The sequence below is a fragment of the Anabrus simplex genome, chromosome 14 (assembly GCF_040414725.1).
Source record: "Anabrus simplex isolate iqAnaSimp1 chromosome 14, ASM4041472v1, whole genome shotgun sequence".
NCBI lineage: Eukaryota > Metazoa > Arthropoda > Insecta > Orthoptera > Tettigoniidae > Anabrus > Anabrus simplex.
Genome location: NC_090278.1, coordinates 53,273,973 through 53,297,404, shown reverse-complemented (window position 1 = coordinate 53,297,404; position 23,432 = coordinate 53,273,973). Strand labels below are relative to the sequence as shown.

At 40.3% G+C, this 23,432-nt stretch overlaps 1 protein-coding gene across 1 annotated transcript in view; it reads right to left on the bottom strand.

Moving 5' to 3' along the window:
* LOC136885735 (circadian clock-controlled protein daywake) overlaps nt 1–22,830 on the bottom strand; it is a 34,658-nt gene extending 11,828 nt beyond the window's left edge. The window contains exons 1-4 of the mRNA XM_067158471.2: nt 22,753–22,830; nt 8,630–8,722; nt 5,984–6,131; nt 2,811–2,944 (exon numbers count right to left, since the gene is read on the bottom strand). Of these exons, the coding sequence (XP_067014572.2) occupies nt 2,811–2,944; nt 5,984–6,131; nt 8,630–8,722; nt 22,753–22,828 (451 nt within the window). The 5' untranslated portion in view covers nt 22,829–22,830. The remainder of the gene's footprint in view (nt 1–2,810; nt 2,945–5,983; nt 6,132–8,629; nt 8,723–22,752) is intronic.
* Between the last annotated feature and the right edge of the window lie 602 nt (nt 22,831–23,432).

The window sequence follows — 23,432 nt, the reverse complement described above, 5'->3', positions numbered from 1 at the left end:
GGCCTAGGAAGTGGAAGGAAGCGGCCGTGGCCTTAATTAAGGTACAGCCCCGGCATTTGCCTGGTGTGAAAATGGGAAACCACAGAAAACCATCTTCAGGGCTGCCGACAGTGGGGCTCGAACCCACTGTCTCCCGATTACTGGATACTGTCCGCACTTAATCGTCTGCAGCTATCGAGATCGGTAGAGAAGAGTCTAGGCACCCATGTGGATGACACCTTTCCCAACTGTAAGTGGCCGTGCATGATCCGCTGCAAGGTGTTTCGGCTAATTCCCTTGGCTGCCTCCATTTCCGTAAATGTGATGCCTTGGATGGCCTGTTCGATCCGGGCAATGTGGGCTGGTGTTGACATTTCCAGAACTGGTTCCCTTGTCCACCTATGTGCGCCCTGTTTTCCAACCTTCTACCCAGTCGTAAACTGTTTTCTGTGACATCGCATGTTCTCCACAGACTGCCACCAAGCGCCGCTGAATTTCGGCACTGGTCACGCCTTCCTTTCATAGGAACCAAGTCTTAGAGCGCTGTCCATGACGGTTGCTTTCCATGTTGTCTGTTCCTACGCTGGCAGTGTTGTTATGAAATAGCTATGACGAGTGCATTCGTTGGCCCCTGTGCGTGTTCTGCTAGAAAACGGTGGAACAAGATCCTAGTTACACGTCACCACCTTAAAGTGAAATGTGAACCATACCCGGACGTACCAAAATAAAGTGTAAAACAATATATTACGCCCTTCGTATTACCAGTATTAAGGGTTTCTTACTGATAATATTAAGGAAAGATGTTTTATGAAACAGGGCCCTGAACTCCTGCTGTGAGAGGCTTGTAATTAGACAGCAATTAGTAAGTGTGACTACGCATGGTTGAATTGCACTGTGTGTGTACATTTGTTAGAATAAAACAAAAGGTGTTTTATTCGTAACAATATTTTTTTCTGCTGATTATAGGTTGGGCACTGAGTGAATATAACTTTAACATACGAGGGAAGATCAGTGAATAAGTTGCGCTTCCCAGTTATGGCCATTTATTACACCACCTATACAACAGCAACACGATTATAACGACATACACTGTAACGTCACTTTTCCACATACTATTTTCCAAGAGACTCCAAACATTTCTGCGAACGCACAACCAACTTGTCAATGCCGGATGCATAGAAATTTCCTCCAGCGTTCTGCAACCACTCGGAGACAGCGGCCTTCACCTCTTCATCGGTCTGGAAACGTCGACCACCGAGCTCCGTTTTGACCTTACCGAACAGATGAAAGTCACATGGCGCTAGGTCGGGACTATAGGGTGGATGTTGCCAGACCTCCCCACTTGAAACGCTGCAGCAGTTCTCTCGTTTGGCGGGCCTTGTGAGGTGTTTCGTTATCATGCAACAAAATCACACCGGCGCTCAATTTCCCCCGGCGCTGCTTTTTAATCACTTTACGCAACCGGTGCAACGTTTGACAATAGGACCCCGCGTTGATCGTCGTTCCTTTCGACATGAATTCCACGTGCAGCAAACCCTCCATGTCAAAGAACACTGTCGCCATAACCTTACCGGCTGAAGGTTGAGCCTTGGCCTTCTTTCGTTGTGGTGATGAGGGGTGCACCCACCCATTCGCTTCGTTTCGGGGGTGAAGTGGTGGACCCACGTTTCGTCGCCTGTGACGATTCGCCGCAGAAACCCGTTGCCGTCTGCGGCATAGCATTGCAAAAATGCCAGGGAGGATTGGAAACGCTGTCCCTTGTGCTCATCGGTGAGAAGACGTGGGACCCATCTTTGACACAGCTTACGATATCCAAGGTCCTCGTGAACAATGGCGAACACACTGCCATACGACATGTTCAGCTGCGTCGCGATTTCTCTCAGTTTAATGCGCCGGTTCTGTCTAATGATCGCATTCACACTGTTGACCTTTGCACTGGTCCTGGACGTTGCGGACCTGCCTTCGCGATGGTTGTCCGTGATATCCGCGCGTCCGGCTTCGAATTGCTGACACCACTTTATGATACCTTGCCGGGAAATGACCCGCTCCCCATACACAGCACTAATTTCACGATGAATGTCCGTGTATTTCTTCCTTTTGGCCCATATGAATCGGGTCGTCGCACGAACCTCATATTTGGAGTGAACATCAAGTTGACGCGCCATTGCATTTGGCCGCTATTCACACAATACTAGACGAGACACCACAGCGACCTGCCTAACAGACGTGTGGGCAGTGTCTGTCCCTTCCCCCGCTGTGCCCACGTTTGCGACACACAGCGCGCTGCTGCGGCGCGTTAGTGCAACTAATCTTTTGATCCACCTACGTAATTTTATATTTCAAAAATTAAAAATGGAGTTGAACATTTTGATGTTTGTAGTTCAGGTAGTATTTAATGATGAACGATTTAGAGGGCTTTGCTGACATACATTACAATATTTTTCCCGTTGTACGTAGAACATCTTGATACAACTTAGGCATGTAAGTTACACTACTTGAAGGTGCAGTGCAGTTAACATTACGTACGCATACCGCCTGAAGCATGGTACAGCGGGTAGTATAAGCTGAAGGGCAAACGAAGCCACTACCTACCTCACAAACATCGCACTCTACTTTAAGCTCCTTCTTCGGAAAGACCACTCAAAACCATTCTTACTTCTTTAATTATATTTTACGAACTACAGACATTCACCCCTACCTTCCATAAGGTTATTTGTAAATACAACTGATATCGAATTTCTGTCGGAAGTCACACTCCTAACAAGTGCTGCATTCTGGTTGGAAGAAAACAATGTTGCGGTTGAGAAACATGAGTTTGAAGTAATACTTACTGAAGTTCCCTTTAAAGAATCCCTTTCCCTTGAGGGGAACGACCAGAAGTTGACCATCGACATCATACTCGCACGTCGCGTAAAGCTTGGGCAAGGTGACCGCCATTTCCACAGAGAGACCTTCTATGTCAGTCCTGAAACAGAGAGGAAAAATATCTTCATGTCACATGGAAACTTTCGCCTTATAAGGTGTTCTGTGTTCACCAGAGGCGGCGTGTGGATTAAACATCTTAGGGTTCACTGCTCTGAAAAATAACGTGTTCAAATTTATTCTTACTTGATTGTAAATAGTGGCATTACTTCATTAGCAATGCGACTTTCCTTTTAATACACGGCTGCAGAAGTTACCAAAACAACGAGAAATGAAAGAGAGGGGTTATGAGGTGTAATTATCTTAACCAGATTCAGTTTCATCTGATGAAGATGTTGCTGGCGTTGCAAATAACTGCGTCGTTGGTGATTAAAGAGTAGACTTCGTCCCACGGCTCTACCGTCGCTCTACGCCTCTGAATTCTGGAGATGGAGAGGCTCTGAATCCCACCGTCGGCTGTCCTGAGAATGGTTTTCCGTGGTTTCCCATTCTTCTGCACTAAGGCGAATGCCGGGACAGTTCCTAGTTTAGGACACGGCCTCTGACCTTCTCCGCATATCTCTTTCACATCTCCCTGGCCTACGAGACAGCGTTACCGTCTAGGAGCCCCGCCTCCCACTTCAGGGACAAAATGAAAACATGTGTAGACAATAAATAGACAGGTAGAAGCGTAGAAAGATAGATAGGAATAACTGTGTCAAGATCGTGTTAGGCGGACTGCTGTTATTTATGGTCTTGTCTTGAAACATGACGAATATAAGACCAAGTGTAATAACTCAGCCATTATAACACGATAGTTAGTGGTCCCGCCACTGCAAGCACTGAAAGCGATTATATCCAAGACGTGCTCCAGTAGTTCCGGCAAGCCGGGTATACAAAATTGCGTGGGACGTTACTGTGCGAGATATTTCAGTGAAAAGTTGAATTTTCTTTACTTTCAGTTCCTAAACTCAGTACTTCAAGCATGTATCTTATGTGCGTTGATTAATTTAACAGTTCAGCATGCTGTACTGTTGTGTGGCTGACTGTAAGTCAGGCTATGGTAGAGTAGTTGATGATATGCGATTTTTTCACCGCCGAAGGATAATGGGCCAGAGCTACTCCGCGGAAGGATACTGAGTTAACGCATAATAGCAGAATTCGTCATGTTCATTTCTCTGATGATTTGATAGTAAAATCAGATAATTTTATAGTGAATGGTGAATTTACAATCTCGAACATTTGCCAAATCTTCACGCAAGCTTTACAAAGTCCAGTAACCGACAAATTGAGTTGGTAAGTAGAGTATTGCCTTTGAATAGTTCATGAGTGTATCCTTTAATATTTATCTGTAAACGTTGCTTTCCGCAACTTGTGATGAAGGCAATGGATTTATTTTCATGTATAGTCTGATTTTTTCATTTTACCCTGCCTTGTTATTTTAATTGTAATCTCTCACCGTGAGATAGCTCCTCAACTGTAATCACGTAGGCTAAGACAACCAGCCCTCAGATCCAGGTGAAAATCCCTGCCCTGGCCGGGAATCGAACCCGGAGATTTCGGGTAAGAAGCAGGCACGCCACGACTACATCACGAGGCCGGCTATTACTAATTAAATGTCTACAGTAGTTATATAAACATACGCCTATTGATGCTATGTAAATCATACTTACCAAGATATTCTGTTTTTTGCTATAAATGGTACCAAAATGGAAAAATCGTGAAATTAAAATATCTTCAAAACCTACCACATACGGCAAGTTTTAACCGCGCGCTCTGTGATAATACTTCAGATAATTTTGGCTTTTTCCGTATCTGCCGCTGGCTCCCTCGCCAGCGATTCCTGAGCTATGTTATCCTTGCTCCTCATAACTCTTCGCCTTGCGTACCCTCCTTACGACACACAGATCCGCGCCCTCAGATCAGAAACTTAGCCTCTTTCCAGGCTCCAGAGAGCAACCGAGTGTTGAAGTCAAGATTATCGCTACATGCGCGAATATACAGAGCTAAATAAAGTAATAGGCTCTGGATAAACAACTTTACTAAGACGTACCTATTTCGACGGGATTCATTGAACCACTGAACATATGCCGCCCGATGTTGACTTCTTTGCTGGTACGAACAGTGTGTGTCTGTTTGTTCGTATTTTAACCAAACATCCAGCAAACAAACAAACAAACAAACCCACATTGATCTGCATTTAGGGCAGTCGCCCATGTGGCAGATTCCCTATCTCTTGTTTTCCTAGCCTTTTCTGAAATGATTTCGAAATTTATTAAACATATCCATTGGTAAGTTATTTCAATCCCTAACTCCTCTTCCTATAAACAAATATTTGCCCCAGTTTGTTCTCTTGAATTCCAACTTTACCTTCATATTTTGATCTTTCCTACTTTTAAAAACACCACTCAAACTTATTCGTCTACTGATGTCATTCCACGCCATCTCTCCACTGACAGCCCAGAACATACCAGTTAGTCAAGCAGCTCGTCTTCTTTCTCCAAAGTCTTCTCCGCTCAAAATTTGCAACATTTTTGTAAGGCTATTATTTTGTCGGAGATCACCCAGAACAAATCGACTTGCTTTTCTTCGAATTTTTTTCGAGTTCTCGAATCAAGTCATCTTGGTGAGGATCCCATACACAAGAACCATACTTTAGTTGGGGTCTTACCAGAGACTTATATGCCCTCCCCTTTACATTCTTACTACAACCCCTAAATACCCCCATAACCATGTGCAGAGATCTGTAACCTTCATTTAAAATCCCATTTATGTGATTTCCCCAATTAAGATCTTTCCTTATATTAACTCCTAGGTACTTACAGTGATCCCCATAGGGAATTTTCACCTCATCAACGCAGTAATTAAAACTGAGAAGACTTTTCCTCCTTGTGAAACTCACAACCTGACTTTTAATCTCATTTATCATTGCCTGCTGGCCATCTCACAACACTATCGAGGTTTTCTTGCAGTTGCTCACGATCTTGTAATGTATTTATTACTCTATACAGCATAACATCAACCAGAAAAGGTCTTGTCTTAAGTCTTCACATTAGAGAGAAATGTCGCATCATGGAAAAGATATATTTAAATATGAACTCACTTGAACTTATCCACCACGAATCCATTTGCTCCATAGGCTGTGATATCCTTCATGGAGGCCTTCACTTTGAGAGCCTCCAGGTCTCGAACTACATCCAGCGCGGGGATTACTAGAGGATCATAAGGGGGTACATGCATCTTGGGGATACCTGAAAGAGCAGAAATGCCACAATATTGTTATACATTTTAGTGATTAATTAATTTATGTATTAACTGGTTACAGTACCCGGTCCTGCTCGGATACCTTTTGGCATGTTTGCTTTTAGGATTTGTATAAGTTTCAATTTGAGATTATTTACTTTCGAGTTAAACTTGACCTTTGTAGCAGCGCAGATTGCCTGGGAAGTAGTTGATCCTTTCATATTAACAATAAAAATAAGTTATAACTAAAGTATATGTCAGGGCCTCTCAGAGTGCACGGTGCAAAAGACGACTTCGCTTGGTTGACCAGAGTGCAGACCCCCACTCCTCGATTTGGAGCAATAGCGCCCTCTCTCTCTCTCTTTCCCCACGCGCCTGTCTCGCTCACTCCACCAGTCTCCCTCTTCCTCTCTTGCTCCGTAGCGCTCCAAAGCCGAGCCGAGTTGAGCCGATCTTACCCGAGTAGCCCAGAGACGAAGCGTTGGTCCGAGTCGAAGCAAGTGGGACCGATGCACTGTGCACAGGAACTCTGCGCCTCAGTTTGCACGCGTGAGATTTTGGGCGTTTGAGAGACCCTGCTATATGTATTTACGCGTCGCGCTATAGTTATGATGGGACCGTCTCCAATCAGCTTAGGGATCCCGAAAACTGTGGATTCAACACTAATCTCTTAAGGTTTCAATTATTATTTCAATGCACCTACTCCCCCGCCCGAAACCATTGGGGTTCTACGGATATCTTACCTCACACTACCATTTTCCAGACATTAAGCCATGTGTGGGCCAAGTTTGATTGATATTCTTGCTGGAACATACAGACATACATCCACAATCTCGGTCATTTTGTTCCAATTTGTCCTCTTAAATTCCAAATTTATATTCATATTGTGATCTTTCCTACTTTTAAAAACACAACTGAAGCCTATTCGTCTACTAATGTCATTCCACACCATCTCTCCACTGACAGCTCGAAACATGCCACTTAGTCGAGCAGATCGTCTTCTTTCTCCAAAGTCTTCTCATCCTACAATTTGCACATTTTTGTAACGCTATTCTTTTGTCGGAAATCACCCAGAACAAATCGACTTGCTTTACTTTGGATTTTTTCCAGTTCTTGAATCAAGCAATCCTGGTGAGGGTCCCATACACTAGAACCATACTCTAGTTGCGGTCTTACCAGAGACTTGCAAGCCCTCTCCTTTACATCCCTACTACTACTACAACCCCTAAACACTCTCATATCCATGTGCAGACATCTGTACCCTTTTTTACAATTCTGTTTATGTGATTATCCCAATTAACACTCAGACACTTACAATGACCCCATCAACACAGTAATTAAAACCGAGAGGCCTTTTTCTCTTTGTGAAACACACAACCAGACTTTTTATCCCGTTTGCCATCATACCACTGTTTGCTTTCCATCTCACAATATTGCCTAGGTCTTTTTGTTGTCACTCATAACCCTATAACATTTATTACTGGATAGAGTATAAACATTATCTGTAGAAACCCTGGTCTGTGATTCCACTTCTTTACTCGTTTCACGAATATATGTAAGAAAAATGGTTCAATTACGCTCCCTTGGGGAACTCCTCTGAATCATTAAAAGGGCCAGAGAACGCTTCACCTACATCTTTATATTGTTTCGGTTCTATTTTCGATGTTATGGTATATTTCCTTATTACGTTTTAATTTCCATTGTTCTGTTGTTTACATTGGGCCTAAGATTCTTCTCGCGGTCCTTCTTTCTAGCACTTCCAGTATTATCTAAACTATAGCTCAAAAGTAGACATTCAGTTGCGTGAAAACACTCTGGTTTCAGCACTGAATTGTAGTGCCGTATTTTAAGCTTTGTAGACAAGCATTTCTTGTCGTATAAATTCTTAGTGATACCATACGCCCTTTCCATCTTGTGTAACCTTTCTTCTACAGTAAATTTTTCTAAACCATTTTCTTGAATTACTTCTCCCAGGTATTTGAAATTCTCCACTTTCCCTATTCAACCAATATCCGTCGTCAAAAGTTTTGGAGCGTTTGTTTTCTTATATTTCTAATAAATTTGTATTTTTTTCTACAGAGATTCTCAAACCTGTTTCATTGGCTATTTCTTCCAAGAGATTTATTTGTGTGTTGCATCTGTCAAGCTCTCTGAAAGTATGACAAATTCGTCTGCAAATGCGAGGCAATTAACACCTTTGTTTTTCTCCCCAATTTAATATTATTATTTATTAATTCATGGACAAGTGTAGACTAGAGGAAGACAAAAGAAATTTTATAAGTAATTCTGAATTAGTATATTTGAAATTATGTGGTCTCATTAAGAAGTTTGGAAGATTTGATTCTTCAGGATTTGGATGACATATGTCAAAGTTCTCACTGTAACTTCTCTTATTAATCTCTGATCGAGGTAAAATGATTGGTAGAACTTGAAGAAATAGATGGGAATGTATCCGATTATCGTCTAACCCTCTTATCATACCAAACTTTATCCTGCACGTACTTACCTTTCAGTAGATGAGGTCTCAGGCTATCCACTGATTTCAGGACACACGAATCAAAATTTGGATCGTTCTTCTTGCAAACATGGACGTAGCTGGCTGGAAAGAGAAGTTATCGTGATAAGTTACAGATACAGGTAGCCCTATACCTGGACCTTTTGTAGGCTGTTTGAAAGGGACAAGGAATCACAATGAATATAGGAAAAATTGAAGCAAGATGCAACAAAGTTAATATAGAGAACTCCCAGTTGGAGTCAGCTCTCAGCAGTGGCGAAGCCAGGGGGGATGGTGGAGGGGGGTTACTGGGGGTTACACACCCTCTCCCCATCATGAAATTTTCACAAAAGGAAACAAACAGAAACTAGCAATAAACAAGTGAAAGTCGACTCAATGTGCTGGCTCTTTTGAACATTCACAGAGGCATAAGTGTTATACCAACAGATCTTGTTGATCTGCTTTCTAAGAAGCCTCAAAAGTTGGATTTTAGATTTAACTGAACGTACCATTCACTGCAAAACTGTTGAACTTTGTCATATCATTCTTGTTCTGTATTTTAATGTAGGATTTTGTAGTGCACTGGAATCTGAATATCAACATAACTCACTTGCACAGTGTCCTTATAGTTACAAGCCTTGCGTGGGCGCACCACACACGCACAAACACCTTCGTTGTGTTTGTAACTATAAACCGCCCCCCCCCCATGTATTGGTCCACCACGGCTACACTAGTGGCTCTCAGAAGAAATTAATTGCCTTTACATGGCTCATTTTTCAGATCAACTTTAATATATGGATGTGAAAACTAGGTGGATTCAGGATAACTTATTCGTAATTGAAAGTAAAAGAGTAGGGAGAATAAATGTAGGTACAAATAGGTGGGAACAATGACAGAAGGGTACTCGGAATAAGGAGATAAAGATTAAGTTAGGAATGGATTCAATGGTTGAAATTGTGCGTATAGAATAGCGAAAAGTTCGTACCAGGAACATTACGAACCGCTTGCCCGAACGACTGCCTGCGAAATGTCAGTTAATGACTTTAAAATACATAGGACAGGACAGCACGTACCACTTGAAAGAATAATGATTACAAAGGCACTACAACCGTATTTACGTCTTAAATATGCGCTTACAGAATAGTAAGTTAGTAATGTATAGGAGAAAATATGCTATACACCGTAGAGGTATAGTGGGTACAATTAACGATGTACCTATGCAGCGGTCCTGAACAAAGAAACAAATAAAATAGGTGGCCCATATTTCATCCCCTTACCAGATTTGGACTTGTAGAAATTCAGAAATATTATGGACAAAGATAGAAATCGGTGTATATATTACTGAATATATTCTCCACTTAGAGCCTACTTGGCTCAGGCGGCAGAACACCGGCCTCTCACCGCTGGGTTCCATGATTCAAAATTCTGGTCACTCCATGTGAGATTTGTGCTGGACAAGGCGGAGGCGGGACAGGTTTTTCTCCGGGTACTCCGGTTTTCCCTGTCATATTTAATTCCAGCAACACTCTGCAATATCATTTCATCTGTCAGCCATTAGTCATTGCCCCAGTGGTCTGCGACAGGTTTCCGCAACCGGCACAATCTAATTGTCTTAAAGTCGATAAGGCAATGATCTTCTTTAAGTCAAATTCAAAATTAGCCCCTAAACCCGCTATAAATATAGATGGGGGCTTCATTGATTCCATTTTTGACCCGACCGAATCACTGGAAACGGGCTGTGGATTTTCATTTTCCACTTACGGGCAAGTTACAATGAAACTGTTATAACGTAAGGCAGTCGATATTTGACATAAACACTACAAAAACTAAACTACCAACAATGTGTTCGTAATTTCGTCCCCAACCGAATTTATGAAAAGTACAATTAATTTTGACATATTTTTCCTTTGTAACCTTATCAAACACTTTCATTGTAATGAATTACTTGAATGCCATTTATGAAAAATGTTTCCTTGGTATTCTTTTTAACATAGGATTTCAGCGTTGCTCGTAGGATGTTAAATGCTTCACTTGCATGATTGTAACCCATTTTCTTGTCCCTCCTTGCCTTATTAGCCTTTCTCATAGCCTCCTTATCTCACTGCTTGCGTTTTCCCATCTGAAAATAATAACACATTTCAAAAATAACAAATAAAATGAAGGGGGACGAAATTACAAACAATTCCTAATTTTTTATATAATGATCGCTACAGTAACTCACGCCATCCATCTCACTGTAGCGATTACACGCCAGAAACTACACCACACGACTGAAATGCAGTCAGGTATTTCATAGACATATCATTGCTTACTCTAGGAATAACAGGCTGTTAATTTGAATGCTGCACTAACTCAGCTCAGAAGGGAAAAGAATCCTCCTTGTACACAACCAACTATCGCAACAAGAGAATGGGATGAGGCTGCGCGTGTGCGCGTGGCTGAACATTAGGTACCAACCGTACAAACTGGAAATCCCTAGGGTGCATTCCACGTTAAGAAAACAGTATTGCTCTTACGAACTTACAAGGATTGAACACATCCCCTCCAAGTCACCGATAATTCCCCGTGATTGAGAGATATTATACTGTACTTTGTAATAGATAGATAGAAAAGATGAGACATTTTTGACCGTGAGTTATGAAAATAACTACAAAACATTTTCTTTTTCATAAATACATTTGCAGGGAGGAAGCACAATAGCGGAAACAGCCATCGCTTTGTTGCCTTCCTTCAATTCCCTTCTTCTGTGTTGCTCTGATACAACCCTCGTGTAGTGCCGCACTCTGTGAATCGCTGCCAGTTCAGTTCTGTAGTGAAGTCATCTACAGTATTTATTTGTTGCGTGTGTGTATTTAGGCTTTAAATCAGTGCGTAACTGTTTTCTGTTGAGTGAGAGTCATGCGATAAGCCTACGTGTCCGATTTCTTTCTTTAACTTTACTACTGTGATCTTTTGTAGAGTCATCTACAGTATTTATTTGTTGCGTCGGTTTTCTAGCCTTTTATTGCCTGGAGAAATGTATTAAATGCAATTAAAAGCATCCCTCACCTTTCAAGCCCATATACATTATTTGTCTATTTTCTCGCCCAGTTTGTCTTACACTTCAATGCTGAGGTGTTTTATGTGCCGTAGTTTACCGCTGAATGTCTACAAACCAAAAATAACCCCTGTAAAACCTCCGTCCCCTTTAGTTCATAAAAATAATTTTCAGCTTAGTTTATTCCGCTTTTTGTCTTGAACTTAAATACTGAATGTCACTCATTTATGTTCCGCCGTTTTCCCGTGATGGTGTTGAGCAGAGCCGTTCGATATGGCAACTTCTTTGTCTTAAGAGCAATACTGTTTTCTTAACATGGAATGAGCTATAGTGGGACGAAATTAGGTGCGAGGACGGGATTTGGTCCCCCTACGTTACTGCTATATTTAGTTCAGCGTCAGCGAAGTTCTTGGAGATATTTGCTGTAATCTTTTAGTGGCATTAGTAATGTTCTAATAGTTTCTCCTGAAAATGGTTGATGACATTGCTGTTAAATTTTGCACGGGTGTTTCAGCAGGTCCCATGTCTATTAAGTTTCTGAACAGTTAGAATTTGTTGAGAAATAATTATAATACATCTGGATCTGGTGCTATGAAACGTTACAATAGCTGCTTATCATGAGCTGAGCATGGATGAAACATACTTTTTACATAACTGTAATTAACTTTTGTATACGAGAAGCCTCCATAGCTCAGGGAGCAGCGCGCTGGTCTTTCACCGTTGGGTTCCGAGGTTCAAATCCTGGTCACTTCATGTGAGATTTTTGCTGGACAAAGCGGCTTTCTCCGAGTACTCCGGTTTCCCTGCCATCTTCCATTCCAATAACATTCTTCAATATCATTTCATTTCATCTGTCAGAAGTCCGACAGGCTTCAGCAGCCGGCACTATTCCTATCCTCGCCGATAGATGGCCGCTTCATTCATTACCCTGTCGAATGACTGGAAACAGGCTGTGGATTTTCATTTTTATACCAACTATTGTGACGTGATTACATGACGCATATAGATTGCTGTTTCGGGGAGGAATTTCTGTGTTACGTTTCATATTTCAGAATCTAACAAAAGTTTTAAACCACCAACAGAAATCAATTAATAAACTTCTGGGCCTACGGTTGAGGCGCTGGCTTTCTGACCCCAAAGCTTGGCAGGTTCGATCCTGGCTCAGTCCGGTGGTATTTGAAGGTGCTCAGATACGTCAGCCTCGTGTCGGTAGATTTACTTGCATGTAAAAGAACTCATGCTGGACTAAATTTCGGCACCTCGGCGTCTAAAAGTAGTTAGTGGGACCTAATGCAAATAACATTATTATTACGGATTTTACAGTTGTGATGATGGTGATGATGATTGTTGTTTAAAATCGCCTAACATCTAGGTCATTGGCCCTCTCCAGTTGTATTGTTGAGAGTGGTGGGCGTGCTTATGAACATGTGAGAACTACTGTGGGATGCAGTGTACTTGTTCAGCCTATTCCATTATCATCGTCATCGTAAGTTATTACATTTTTATTCCGTGCTTCTATCTTTAGAATATTGTGTACATAAGTTTAGGATTCATATTTAGTGAGTTTATAATTCTGAAAGACCTGTATAGAGTAGAGGAATGTTGTATACCTTTGGTCAGTTATCAATGACACGGGAAGCTGTGAAATAGAGATCAAAAGACGTATTGTTCTAGGCAATATAGAAAGCTACGAAGATGCGCTTGGTGGAATCACTAGTGTTCTCAGTCTTTTTGTACGGTTGTGAGACCTGGATCGTGAATACTAGAGACAAAAGTCGAATTGATGCCTTTGAGATGTGGTGTTGGCGCAGAATGCTACGTGTACGCTGGACGGAAAGAAGAACCAATGTTTCCTGAGCATCAAGAAACGTCTGTCTTTCCGTGTGAGTGAGTGTTACCTCCAGTTCTTCGGCCACATTTTCAGAAGAGAACTTAGAAAAGACTATTCTGCAAGGCAAACTTGAAGGCAGTAGACCGCGGGGAATAACAGCAAGTGGATGGTTAGATCGGGCCTACTTCTTCAGTTCAAGTTAAGGAAAGCTGAACACTTTTCTGGATGGAGGCATCTCGTCAAGGATACAACACAGAAATGATAGAGTTATGAGGTCTTGACGCTCAGCTATGAGCAAAATGACTAATGATGATGATGATAATGATGATGGTGATGATGATGATGATAATGATTTACAATTCGTATTGTGTCATTAACCATTTTAATCCGTGTAAACAAGAGGTAATTTACACTACCGGTCAAATGTTTTCGATCACCTATGCACAAAAATAGATACTTTATTTCAATGTATAAACACATCGTAAAAACTAAATAGACCAACAAAATATATATTTTCTCTCTCTGTCATTAAGTAGAATACAATATGTTTTATATTTTAGCCTCTTCAAAGTAACCACCCTTTGCCCTCCGAACAGCTGCACTAACTCTTGGCATTCTGGAAATAAGATTTTGCCGTGTTTGTGTAGATACTGCAGTCCAACAGCTCTGTAAATTATTAAATAGCTCTTCAACATTAGTTGACCTCAGTTTTCGGACCTCCCTGTCAAGTTCATCCCATAACAGTTCAATGGGATTTAAGTCTGGTTACTGACTTTTACAAATCATATTTTTCAGTTCCCCACATTTCTCTTTTCTATTGACACAATTTAGAAGAATGTTTGGGGGGTCATTGTCCTGCTGCAGAACAAACCCACGAACAATAAGCCCCTTGCCAGATGGAACTGCATTATTGATCAGTATCCTGTGATATCCTTCCTTCTTTAATGTTTCATTAATTCGCACTAGATCACCGACTTTATCACCCGCAAAATATCCCCACACCATTACGACCCTCCACCATGCTGACTCTTCATGCGTTCTCCACGAAGTCGACGAACAAACATTCGACGATGGTTACCAAATACTTCGATTCGTCCGTGAATAATACCTTGGAGCATTGCTGCACGCTCCAGTTTTTATGTTGTTGTGCCCATTGCATTCTTTTCACCTTATTTTGTGTCCGTAATAACGGTTTTTTTGGCCGCTATGCACCCTCTTTAAACCTCGTTCACGAAGACGGCGTTGCACTGTTGAGACAGCGATTGGAGCAGCTCGCATATTATTGACTTCCTCGCGAAGTTCAGGTGCCGTACGAGTCCTCTGACGTTTACTCTGTACACATAGGAACTGATCTTCCCTGTATGATGTTACACGGGCTCTTCCAGATCGCGAAACACTTGCTTTGGCACCGGTTTGCTTGAACCGCTGCAATGTATACACCACTGTTGATTGGGCTACGCCAACTTTTGTTGCTATTGTCCTACCCTTCGTGATGCAGAGCTACGTTCTTCAGTTCCCATCTCCTGCTTCCGTCCCATTTGGAGGTAATATGGTGTGCACCTGATCAGATAAGGTAAATCCGGGACAGATGCCGCTCCGGTAGAGATGCCGCATACACTGTAGCTAAAGGTTCCCATCGTTACAGCTAGATGGCAATATGTGTGGTTTTTCAGTTTCTAAGGAAGAACTACTGTCTGCGAGTGTAACGAAATTTGCTCGTATATTACGCCAATTATAGCCGATATCATGAGGCGAGTACATGTTTCCTCCTGACAAAATTTTTGCGTGTGTTAATTTATTGTATATTAAGTTGGCTTTAAATGCTTAAATCAGACGTTTTTAGTACAGTAGACGTCAGAAACATAACTGTAGTTGAGAGTAAGCTAATTTTGGGCCATGATAGCCTTGAGGTATGAAAACAGGAGGGTGCGGCGTCTCTCCCTGATAGTTGGCCTTCGGGCTGAGCAGCGGTCGCTGTGCAGGCCAGAGCCATTTCAAGGGTGTTAAGTGCCGTGGGGTTTTATATAACACAGTGAAGAATCCATTGCACATGCACATTTATAGTAAATCGAAATTAAAATATGATTTTAATGTTGTAAATTATCAGATAGATTTTTTCCATTGAATGATTATATTATGTGGATATAATTGTCTTGTGGTACGTTCTAGTGTTCGGTTATATTAAAGTTGAAGAAATTGGCTTAAATTTGATTTTGTCATTAATTATTTTACTCTCGGCATCTCTCCCGAGCAAAGTCGGCATCTATACCGGGATCCAGGGAGAGACGCCGCAGATGCAACAATTCCTTTCTTCACTCCTTTCTGCCATTTACTTTCAATTGCCAATATTTTGTTCATCCCTGATCAAATATACATGTTTTCAAATTATGCTCGATGAATTTGCAACAATTTTTAAAGTAAATATACCGAGATATAACAAAAGACATAAAAAGTGCGGCAACTCTCCCGGAATTACCCTACACAAACACACTGCTAGCTGCACAATGTGAACTGCTTGCTACACAGACAGCTGAGAGAATGAGGTCTATTCGAGTGGACACGTCAGTGTTGTTGTGATTACTCATCTCCATGAGGAGAACCGGTCAAAAACACAAGAGTCATTCCGTCTTTACGTGTTTATGCTTGTTTTATTATCAGAACAGGGCTATGATAGATTATTTAAAATTACATTTCTGCTTTAACCACGAATCCATAGTTGTGATGGGTGATCGAAAACTTTTGACCGGTAGTGTAGCTATATGTAAACATATGCCTGTGTTGACAAGCATTGCAGATCCTATCTCCTCACTCATAATGCTGAATGTGACTTCGGTGTTCTTTCATAAGAATTGAGTCCTTGAAGTGCGGTCACTCTGTTACGACGTCACTTACTGTCAGTTTTGTCACGCTTGTATTTCACGAGAGGAATAACTGCGTGACTGATTTCTCCAATATCTAAAGTATGACCACATACACAGTTATTTTTTTTCTTCACACCATTATTATAAAATTTTGAGTGGCAATCGTCAGAAACCATTTGTACGTACGTCATAGCATTTGAAATTTCACAAAAAAAAACCTATGGCTCGAAATTTATTACAAATACATGTAAATCACTTGTTTATTATTCCGTCTCGTGGCAAACACATTTCAGTGTCAGATTAAATTATTATTATTATTATTATTATTTCTTCGATTTTGGCCTATTTGGACCACGGTAAGTCTCATATTACGTATGGTGTCTGTCATCTTCTCTGTCTCTCTGCATAGATCTTCATTTCTCTTATTCCTCCCTGTACCATCCTTTCTTTTCTCGGGTCCTAAGATCTTTCTCAAGATTTTTCTCTCTTTCTTCTCTAACTCATCCATTGCACCTTTCTTATTCAGTATCAGAAAGTTCCTCTGGCTTTATAACCGCGCTATTGTGTCTGATCATTGCTCTTTACGACATCGTTCTTTTATTGTATTTATTCTGTATTAATCTAGAGGCTTAACATAATCTTTCTGGTTCTTCTCTCATTTTCTTCTTTATCAAGCCCATTCGGCTGGATCCATTCACCAAGTTATTTGAATTTATCTGACCTCCTGACTTTCCCATACTTTGTTTCAAGATGCTTTACTAAATTATGTTTGTTTTCTATGTACTCTGTCTTTTCACATGAGGTCCGTAGTCCTGCTTTCTCTGCGATTTCATGTAATTTTTCAAGCATTATTTGGGCTTCTTCTTTATCTTTATTATTATTTAGCATGCAACAATATTTGCCACGCGTCTCATCAAGTTTCACTCTCAGTCTCTACCATTTTAGCACAGTCACCGAAGAAAGCTAGATTCTATACCACAGAATTTCAAAATATACGTTATACACTTAAACAAGTGATATATGTAAATTATGAAAAGCAAGGGTCCAAGAACGGAGCCTTGCATAACCCCGCAACATGTTTCAAGCAACACTTACTACAACCTGATTGTCGACATAACTGCTCTTGATTGCGTACGATAACCTTTCTTTCATCCCATTTATTGTCCAATGAAGTCAACTCCTTGCAAATATATTTTATGCTTTCTTAGGTCCGCGCAGCATGAATGTGGCTCATTTGCACTACCTAAACATTTTGTAACAGCGCGACATAATGAAAACGTAATGTTTATGCAACAGTCAGTGATTATTTTATGTTGCGAGGAATATGTTTACGGAATTTCAAAACGAGTAACCTAAACATTTAACCAAGTGATTTTTTGTAAATTATGAACAGCTAGGGACCAAAAATGGAGCCTTGCATGACCCCGCGACAGGTTTCAAGCAACACTCACTACGAGCCGATTGTCAACAAAACTGCTCTTGATTACGTACAATAACCTTCCATTGGCTGCTGCATACAATATTTTATTTCTTACCATAGTGAATTTATTTATAAATTAAATGAATTTAACTATAAATAATTTTGATTCTTCGCTGCGCATATCGTCCATGTTTGATCTATGCATTGACGTTTTCTTGTTTTGTTATTCGTGTCTTGATATGAATGATATAAGAGGTGTTATATTGTAATAAAACAAAGAAAATAATTTTAAATTAAGCAGTGAACGGTCCATTAAGCTACTAGAGTCATAAACATACTCCTCTGGTCGTGAATTAATGAAGGTAATACGAACTTCGTGATATATTGAGTGATATATGCGATAATTTTGTATTGGAAACAGAATAACGTATACATTGGTCAGTACTGTGATGGCGGCACATTACTTGAGCTGAGAATGTAGAGACGCCATTTTTTTGTGGAGATGGGTACGGAACACGGGGTGCTGCAATTCTGGCGAGGAAACAATTCAACGAGTTTCTCACCATCCGTGTTTACATTATTGTGAAGTGGAGTTCAACCAATGAGAGACGATTTGTTATTAAACAATGCGGAATGTAATTACGGTACGATAAACGGCCATTTTCCGTACTCTTTTGAGTACGGAAAGACAGCAATTAGTCACAGTATGACCTTACTGAAAATTCCATAAATAATTCGACAATTGGTTTAGAAATATCGAAGAAATGTCGCCAGAATTAAACATATTCTGAGTGGACTACAGGCAAATCTCAAAAAGAACTGATAAGGCTAATGTAACACGATTTCGAAGAAAGGTATTACAACATTACTGGAAGTCTACTTGCATTTCACAAGAACTTGAAAAAAAAAAGAGTATCCACTTACGCAGGCATTAGCATGCAGTTCTAGTTTGCTTTACGTCGCACCGTCACAGATAGGTCTTACGGCGACGATGGGATAGCAAAAGGACTAGGAGTAGGAAGGAAGCGGCCGTGGCCTTAATTAAGGTACAACCCCAGAATTTTCCTGGTGTGAAAAGTGGGAAACTAAGGAAAACCATCCTCCGGGCTGGGGAGAGTAGGGTTGGAACCCGCTATCATCCGAATGTAAGCTGACGTGGGTTTATTTCTGATCACTTATAGATGCGAGAGTAGTCTATGAATAGAACAGAGAGTTTGTCACTACATTTCTTGTATCTGACGTTGTATTCTGGGGTACTTAAACAAGTAATTCAACTCCTCATCTGTATATTAAAAGAGTACATTAAAAACATCTTTGGCAAATCCGTCCGTACGTTCTACAGGACTGATATTCTTCATTTTAATTTTATTCTCTACGGAATTACCTGCCTGTGAATCATGAGTGACTGATAGGTCTCTAAGTTCAGCCAATTTTATGGGTAATCATAAAATCAAATCATTGAATGATCACTCCAATAATTGCAGGTGATGGCTTACCCTAACCCGAAATACATTCTGTAGGCTACTTAGCAGGTTTTTAAGCGACTAACACGTTCATTAATATTCTAATATAATGTGATTTTCATCCTTATTAAAGTAATTGCATGCAACCATGTTTGATTACTACCTGTCATGCCAGAGAGTATCCACTTCCTCTCATCACGGAAGAATACTATTCCCTGATAGATACTCCTTGATTCTTAACCTTTTCCAACAGATGGCAGAGTGTTCCCACATACTGTTAAGAGAAAAAAGTCTACGTACAAACAGACCCCATGATGACATACGCCTTAGACATTATTTGGGAACACTTATCTAAGGATAACCTACCTACACCAGAAAGAGTTAAGGTCTCTGTCTGGCAAAAGAAAACGCTCCATCGAGACTAACCTATGAGCTCACGAGACAACCGTTCTACCGTATATAGAAGAACCGCGATTAAAAATACCATTGCCTTCTATGACACAATGCCAAGATCAGGAAATATAGGATTAAAAACGAATATATGCATAGCTTTTTACTAAGCAGACGGCATGAAGACGTTAGAATGGATGAATGCTGGCTACGAACTACGGCATATCATAACACGCTTCTTAATAAATGTCCATAAAACCATTGAAAAGTGCAGGCAAAGCAATAACACTACGACAGACATATCAAGACGAGTTTTCTGACCTGTTTATAACAAATACTGCGGAGCAGCGCGAGTCCTCTAGATTTTTTAAACAAACAGAGGAAAAAAAATTGTATTCCTAGATCATTAATTTCAATGATTACATGTAAATATGTAACTTTATGGTTTTTAGATTGTCGTTTACTGTAGCACTTACCTTCTCGTATCATATTTAGTTCCTGTGGGCTATTTTTGAAATAATTTTATAAATAATATATTTTAGGTTTTATAAAAACCATATCTATGCGATAGTTCCGCCTGAAAAGTTTCTAAAAAATCATTAAATTCCACCCCGTGGATCAGATGTGCTGTCATTCGGGATGACAGACATAAGTAATGTCTTGTTTATGTAAATATTAAATATTAAATAAATATTAAGTGTTTAACAAGCAAAAGCTGTTTTATTTAGAATCATGAGTTACAGAAGGGATTCCTGGCCGAGGTGGAAAAGGCCTGTTAGATTAACACGGAACGATGTGGGTTCGATTCATCGCCAGGAAGTCGAGAAATTTAAGAAACGAATTTTCCAAGAACGCTTCCAAAACAAAAAATGATGATGTTCTCTCAACATAGAATACGACCAAATCTCAAAATACAAGAAGAAGACGACGACGAAGAAGAAGAAGAATGAATGAAATTGATTTTACGATCGAGTAGGTGAAGAGACAATAGAAGTTCTTGAAATGTGGTGTTACAGAAGATTGCTGAAGGTGAGATGGTTGAATTGGTGAGAGGAGAATAAAAAACTCATGGCACTACAGCCCTTGAAGGGCCTTGGCCTACCAAGAGACCGCTGCTCAGCCCGGAGGCCTGCAGATTACGAGGTGTAGTGTAGTCAGCACGACGAATCCCCTCGGCCGTTATTCTTGGCTTTCTAGACCTGGGCCGTTATCTCACAGTCAGATAGCTCCTCAATTCTAATCATATATGCTGGGTGGACCTCGAACCTGCCCTCAGGACCTGGTAAAAATACCTGACCTGACCCGGGGCCTCCGGGTAACAGACAGGCACGGTACCCCTACACCATGGGGCCGGCTGTGAGAGAATAACGATTTGACGAAATTTGACCAGAAAAAGTGACAGAATGACAGGACACATCTAAAGGGGAATATCAAAGGCCTGTCCTGATAATGTTAAATTTAAAATATTTACATCCTGGTTTCTTTGGTACTGTCTAAGGTAATAGAACTAAATTTTATACGATGTAGATATATATCTAATACATTTACTGGTCTAGTTTCTTAGTTCTAGCTTTATGGATGTTAAAAATCAATTTTGCACATTTTAAAATGTATTTATGTTTAACAAATAGGTATTATATCAAACTATGTGTCGTATCTCTACCATTGTAGATCCATATAAAAATATAATGCTGTTAATGAGGGAGAACAATTTCAAAGCTCTATCTTAAGTGGTTTCTGGGAAACATTCTCAAACAACTTTAGTTTATCAGAAATCGCACTTAAATTGTAATGCCACTTACAAGACGTGGATGGTAACATTTTTCTTACCACAACACCAGATATGAAGTAGCATTTTAGCAACCAATGTAGCCAACTTATGCAACAGGATGTTTATTATAAATTGACATAAATTATCGCCTTCTAGAGCAAATAGTTCCCGAGGTATCTTCTCTTAAGTGAACAAGTGCTCACGAAATCTGAAGAAATGGCTTGTGCAGTAACATAAATAGTTACATTGCCTTTGCTGGCGACATGTATTGTTTACAGTGCACGATGTCTTCTGGTACGGGCTAGAATAAATTTGTTACTTTCATTGACCTGTCTCAGTCTCATCCTTGGCTTTGACAATAAAGTGACCAAGGTATAAGTGATGTTAGTAATAACATTCCTTATGCAGCCAGTCCCTATTATGAATGGTGTGAAAATATTGCTCATGAGGTCGGTTCAGTGGGCTTGGGAGACTGATATGTAATAGCAACTTCTAGCTCAGTGAGGAAAGCAATGGGAAACTACCTCACTCCTGATTTCCCTAGTATGCCTCTTCAGTTACGCCTAGGCTATCTATGACAGCTCTTGGCGGAACTGTGGAGGATCGAACCAGCCTTCGGGCTGAATATGCAACATACAAACAGTTACAGTTTTCCAAAATCAATGAAATATACATCAAATTAAAAAAGATACTTCCAGTCATAATTTTCCACAAAAAACTAAAAATATCCTTTTTTACAACACCACTTTTTGACATCCAGGACTTGTTCAGATGGTTTTTGAGGGAAAGTGTAGGTGGTAAGAATGGTAGGGGTAGAACAGGATATGAATATGACAAACGGATTAGAGCAGATGTAGGATGTAGCAGTTACGTGGAAATGAATAGGTTAGTACAGGATAGAATGGTATGGAGGGCTGCATCAAACCAGTCTATGGACCGATAACCCACTCAACCACAAAATTATTATTATTATTATTATTATTATTATTATTATTATTATTATTATTATTATTATTATTATTATTATTATTATTAATTAGAGCCCGAATGTTGATGCATTGATAGGTTAGAATGTAAACTTACTGAAGCGAGTAGCACGTATCGTCTACCTTCACAACGATTATGCTATGGGGTTTGCATAAACATTAGGGGTACGGCCTATCAGGGCCCCTATAATTTATGTTACTCTTGCTACATTATGGAAGAGCGGGTGTTCGACACTTCCTACTAACCAAATTAGTTTGCAATCTAACCTGTTACTGCATAAAAATCCGGGCTTTATTTATTATTATTATTATTATTATTATTATTATTATTATTATTATTATTATTATTATTATTATTATTATTATCAGCACTTACGGATCACTTTCTTGCCAGCCTCGGTAGCTGCGCCCAGGAGGAGGACTGCTGCTAGTACCACCGTGACTGTCACCATCGTTAATGAGTTTCAGCGAATGTATGCCGGCCACTAGTCTGGTTGCACGGTTTATATTGTCCGTAGTGGGGAAACTGCTCTCTGACCGTCAACTCTCTCTCAGCATCCCCCCTACTCCCGCAGCCTCCTGATTTTTAACATCTTCCTAGAACGACCACTCTTCTCTTACGTATTCCCTCATTGTTAGCTTTATTTTTTTCACTAGTTCACAGCACTGATTGGTTAAGGTGATGCGATGCTGAGGTCACTTGAGTAAATTAATACCTTCATCTGGACACGATCTCAAGTACTTTCACCTGGGAGTTCTGAACTGTTAGCTTCTCTGAGGAGAATGATAAGTAATAATTCTTTCCTGAATTCATTTTACTAGAAATCTGAAAACCAACAGCGCATTATTATTATTATTATTATTATTATTATTATTATTATTATTATTATTATTATTATTATTATTATTATTTTGATTTATTTATTTCCTACTCCGTTTACCTTGCAGGGTTGGTTCTTCCCTCGGACTCAGCGAGGCATCCCATCTCTACCGCCTCAAGGGTACTGTTCTGGAGCGTGAAACTTGGGTTGGGGATACAACTGGGAAGAAGGACCA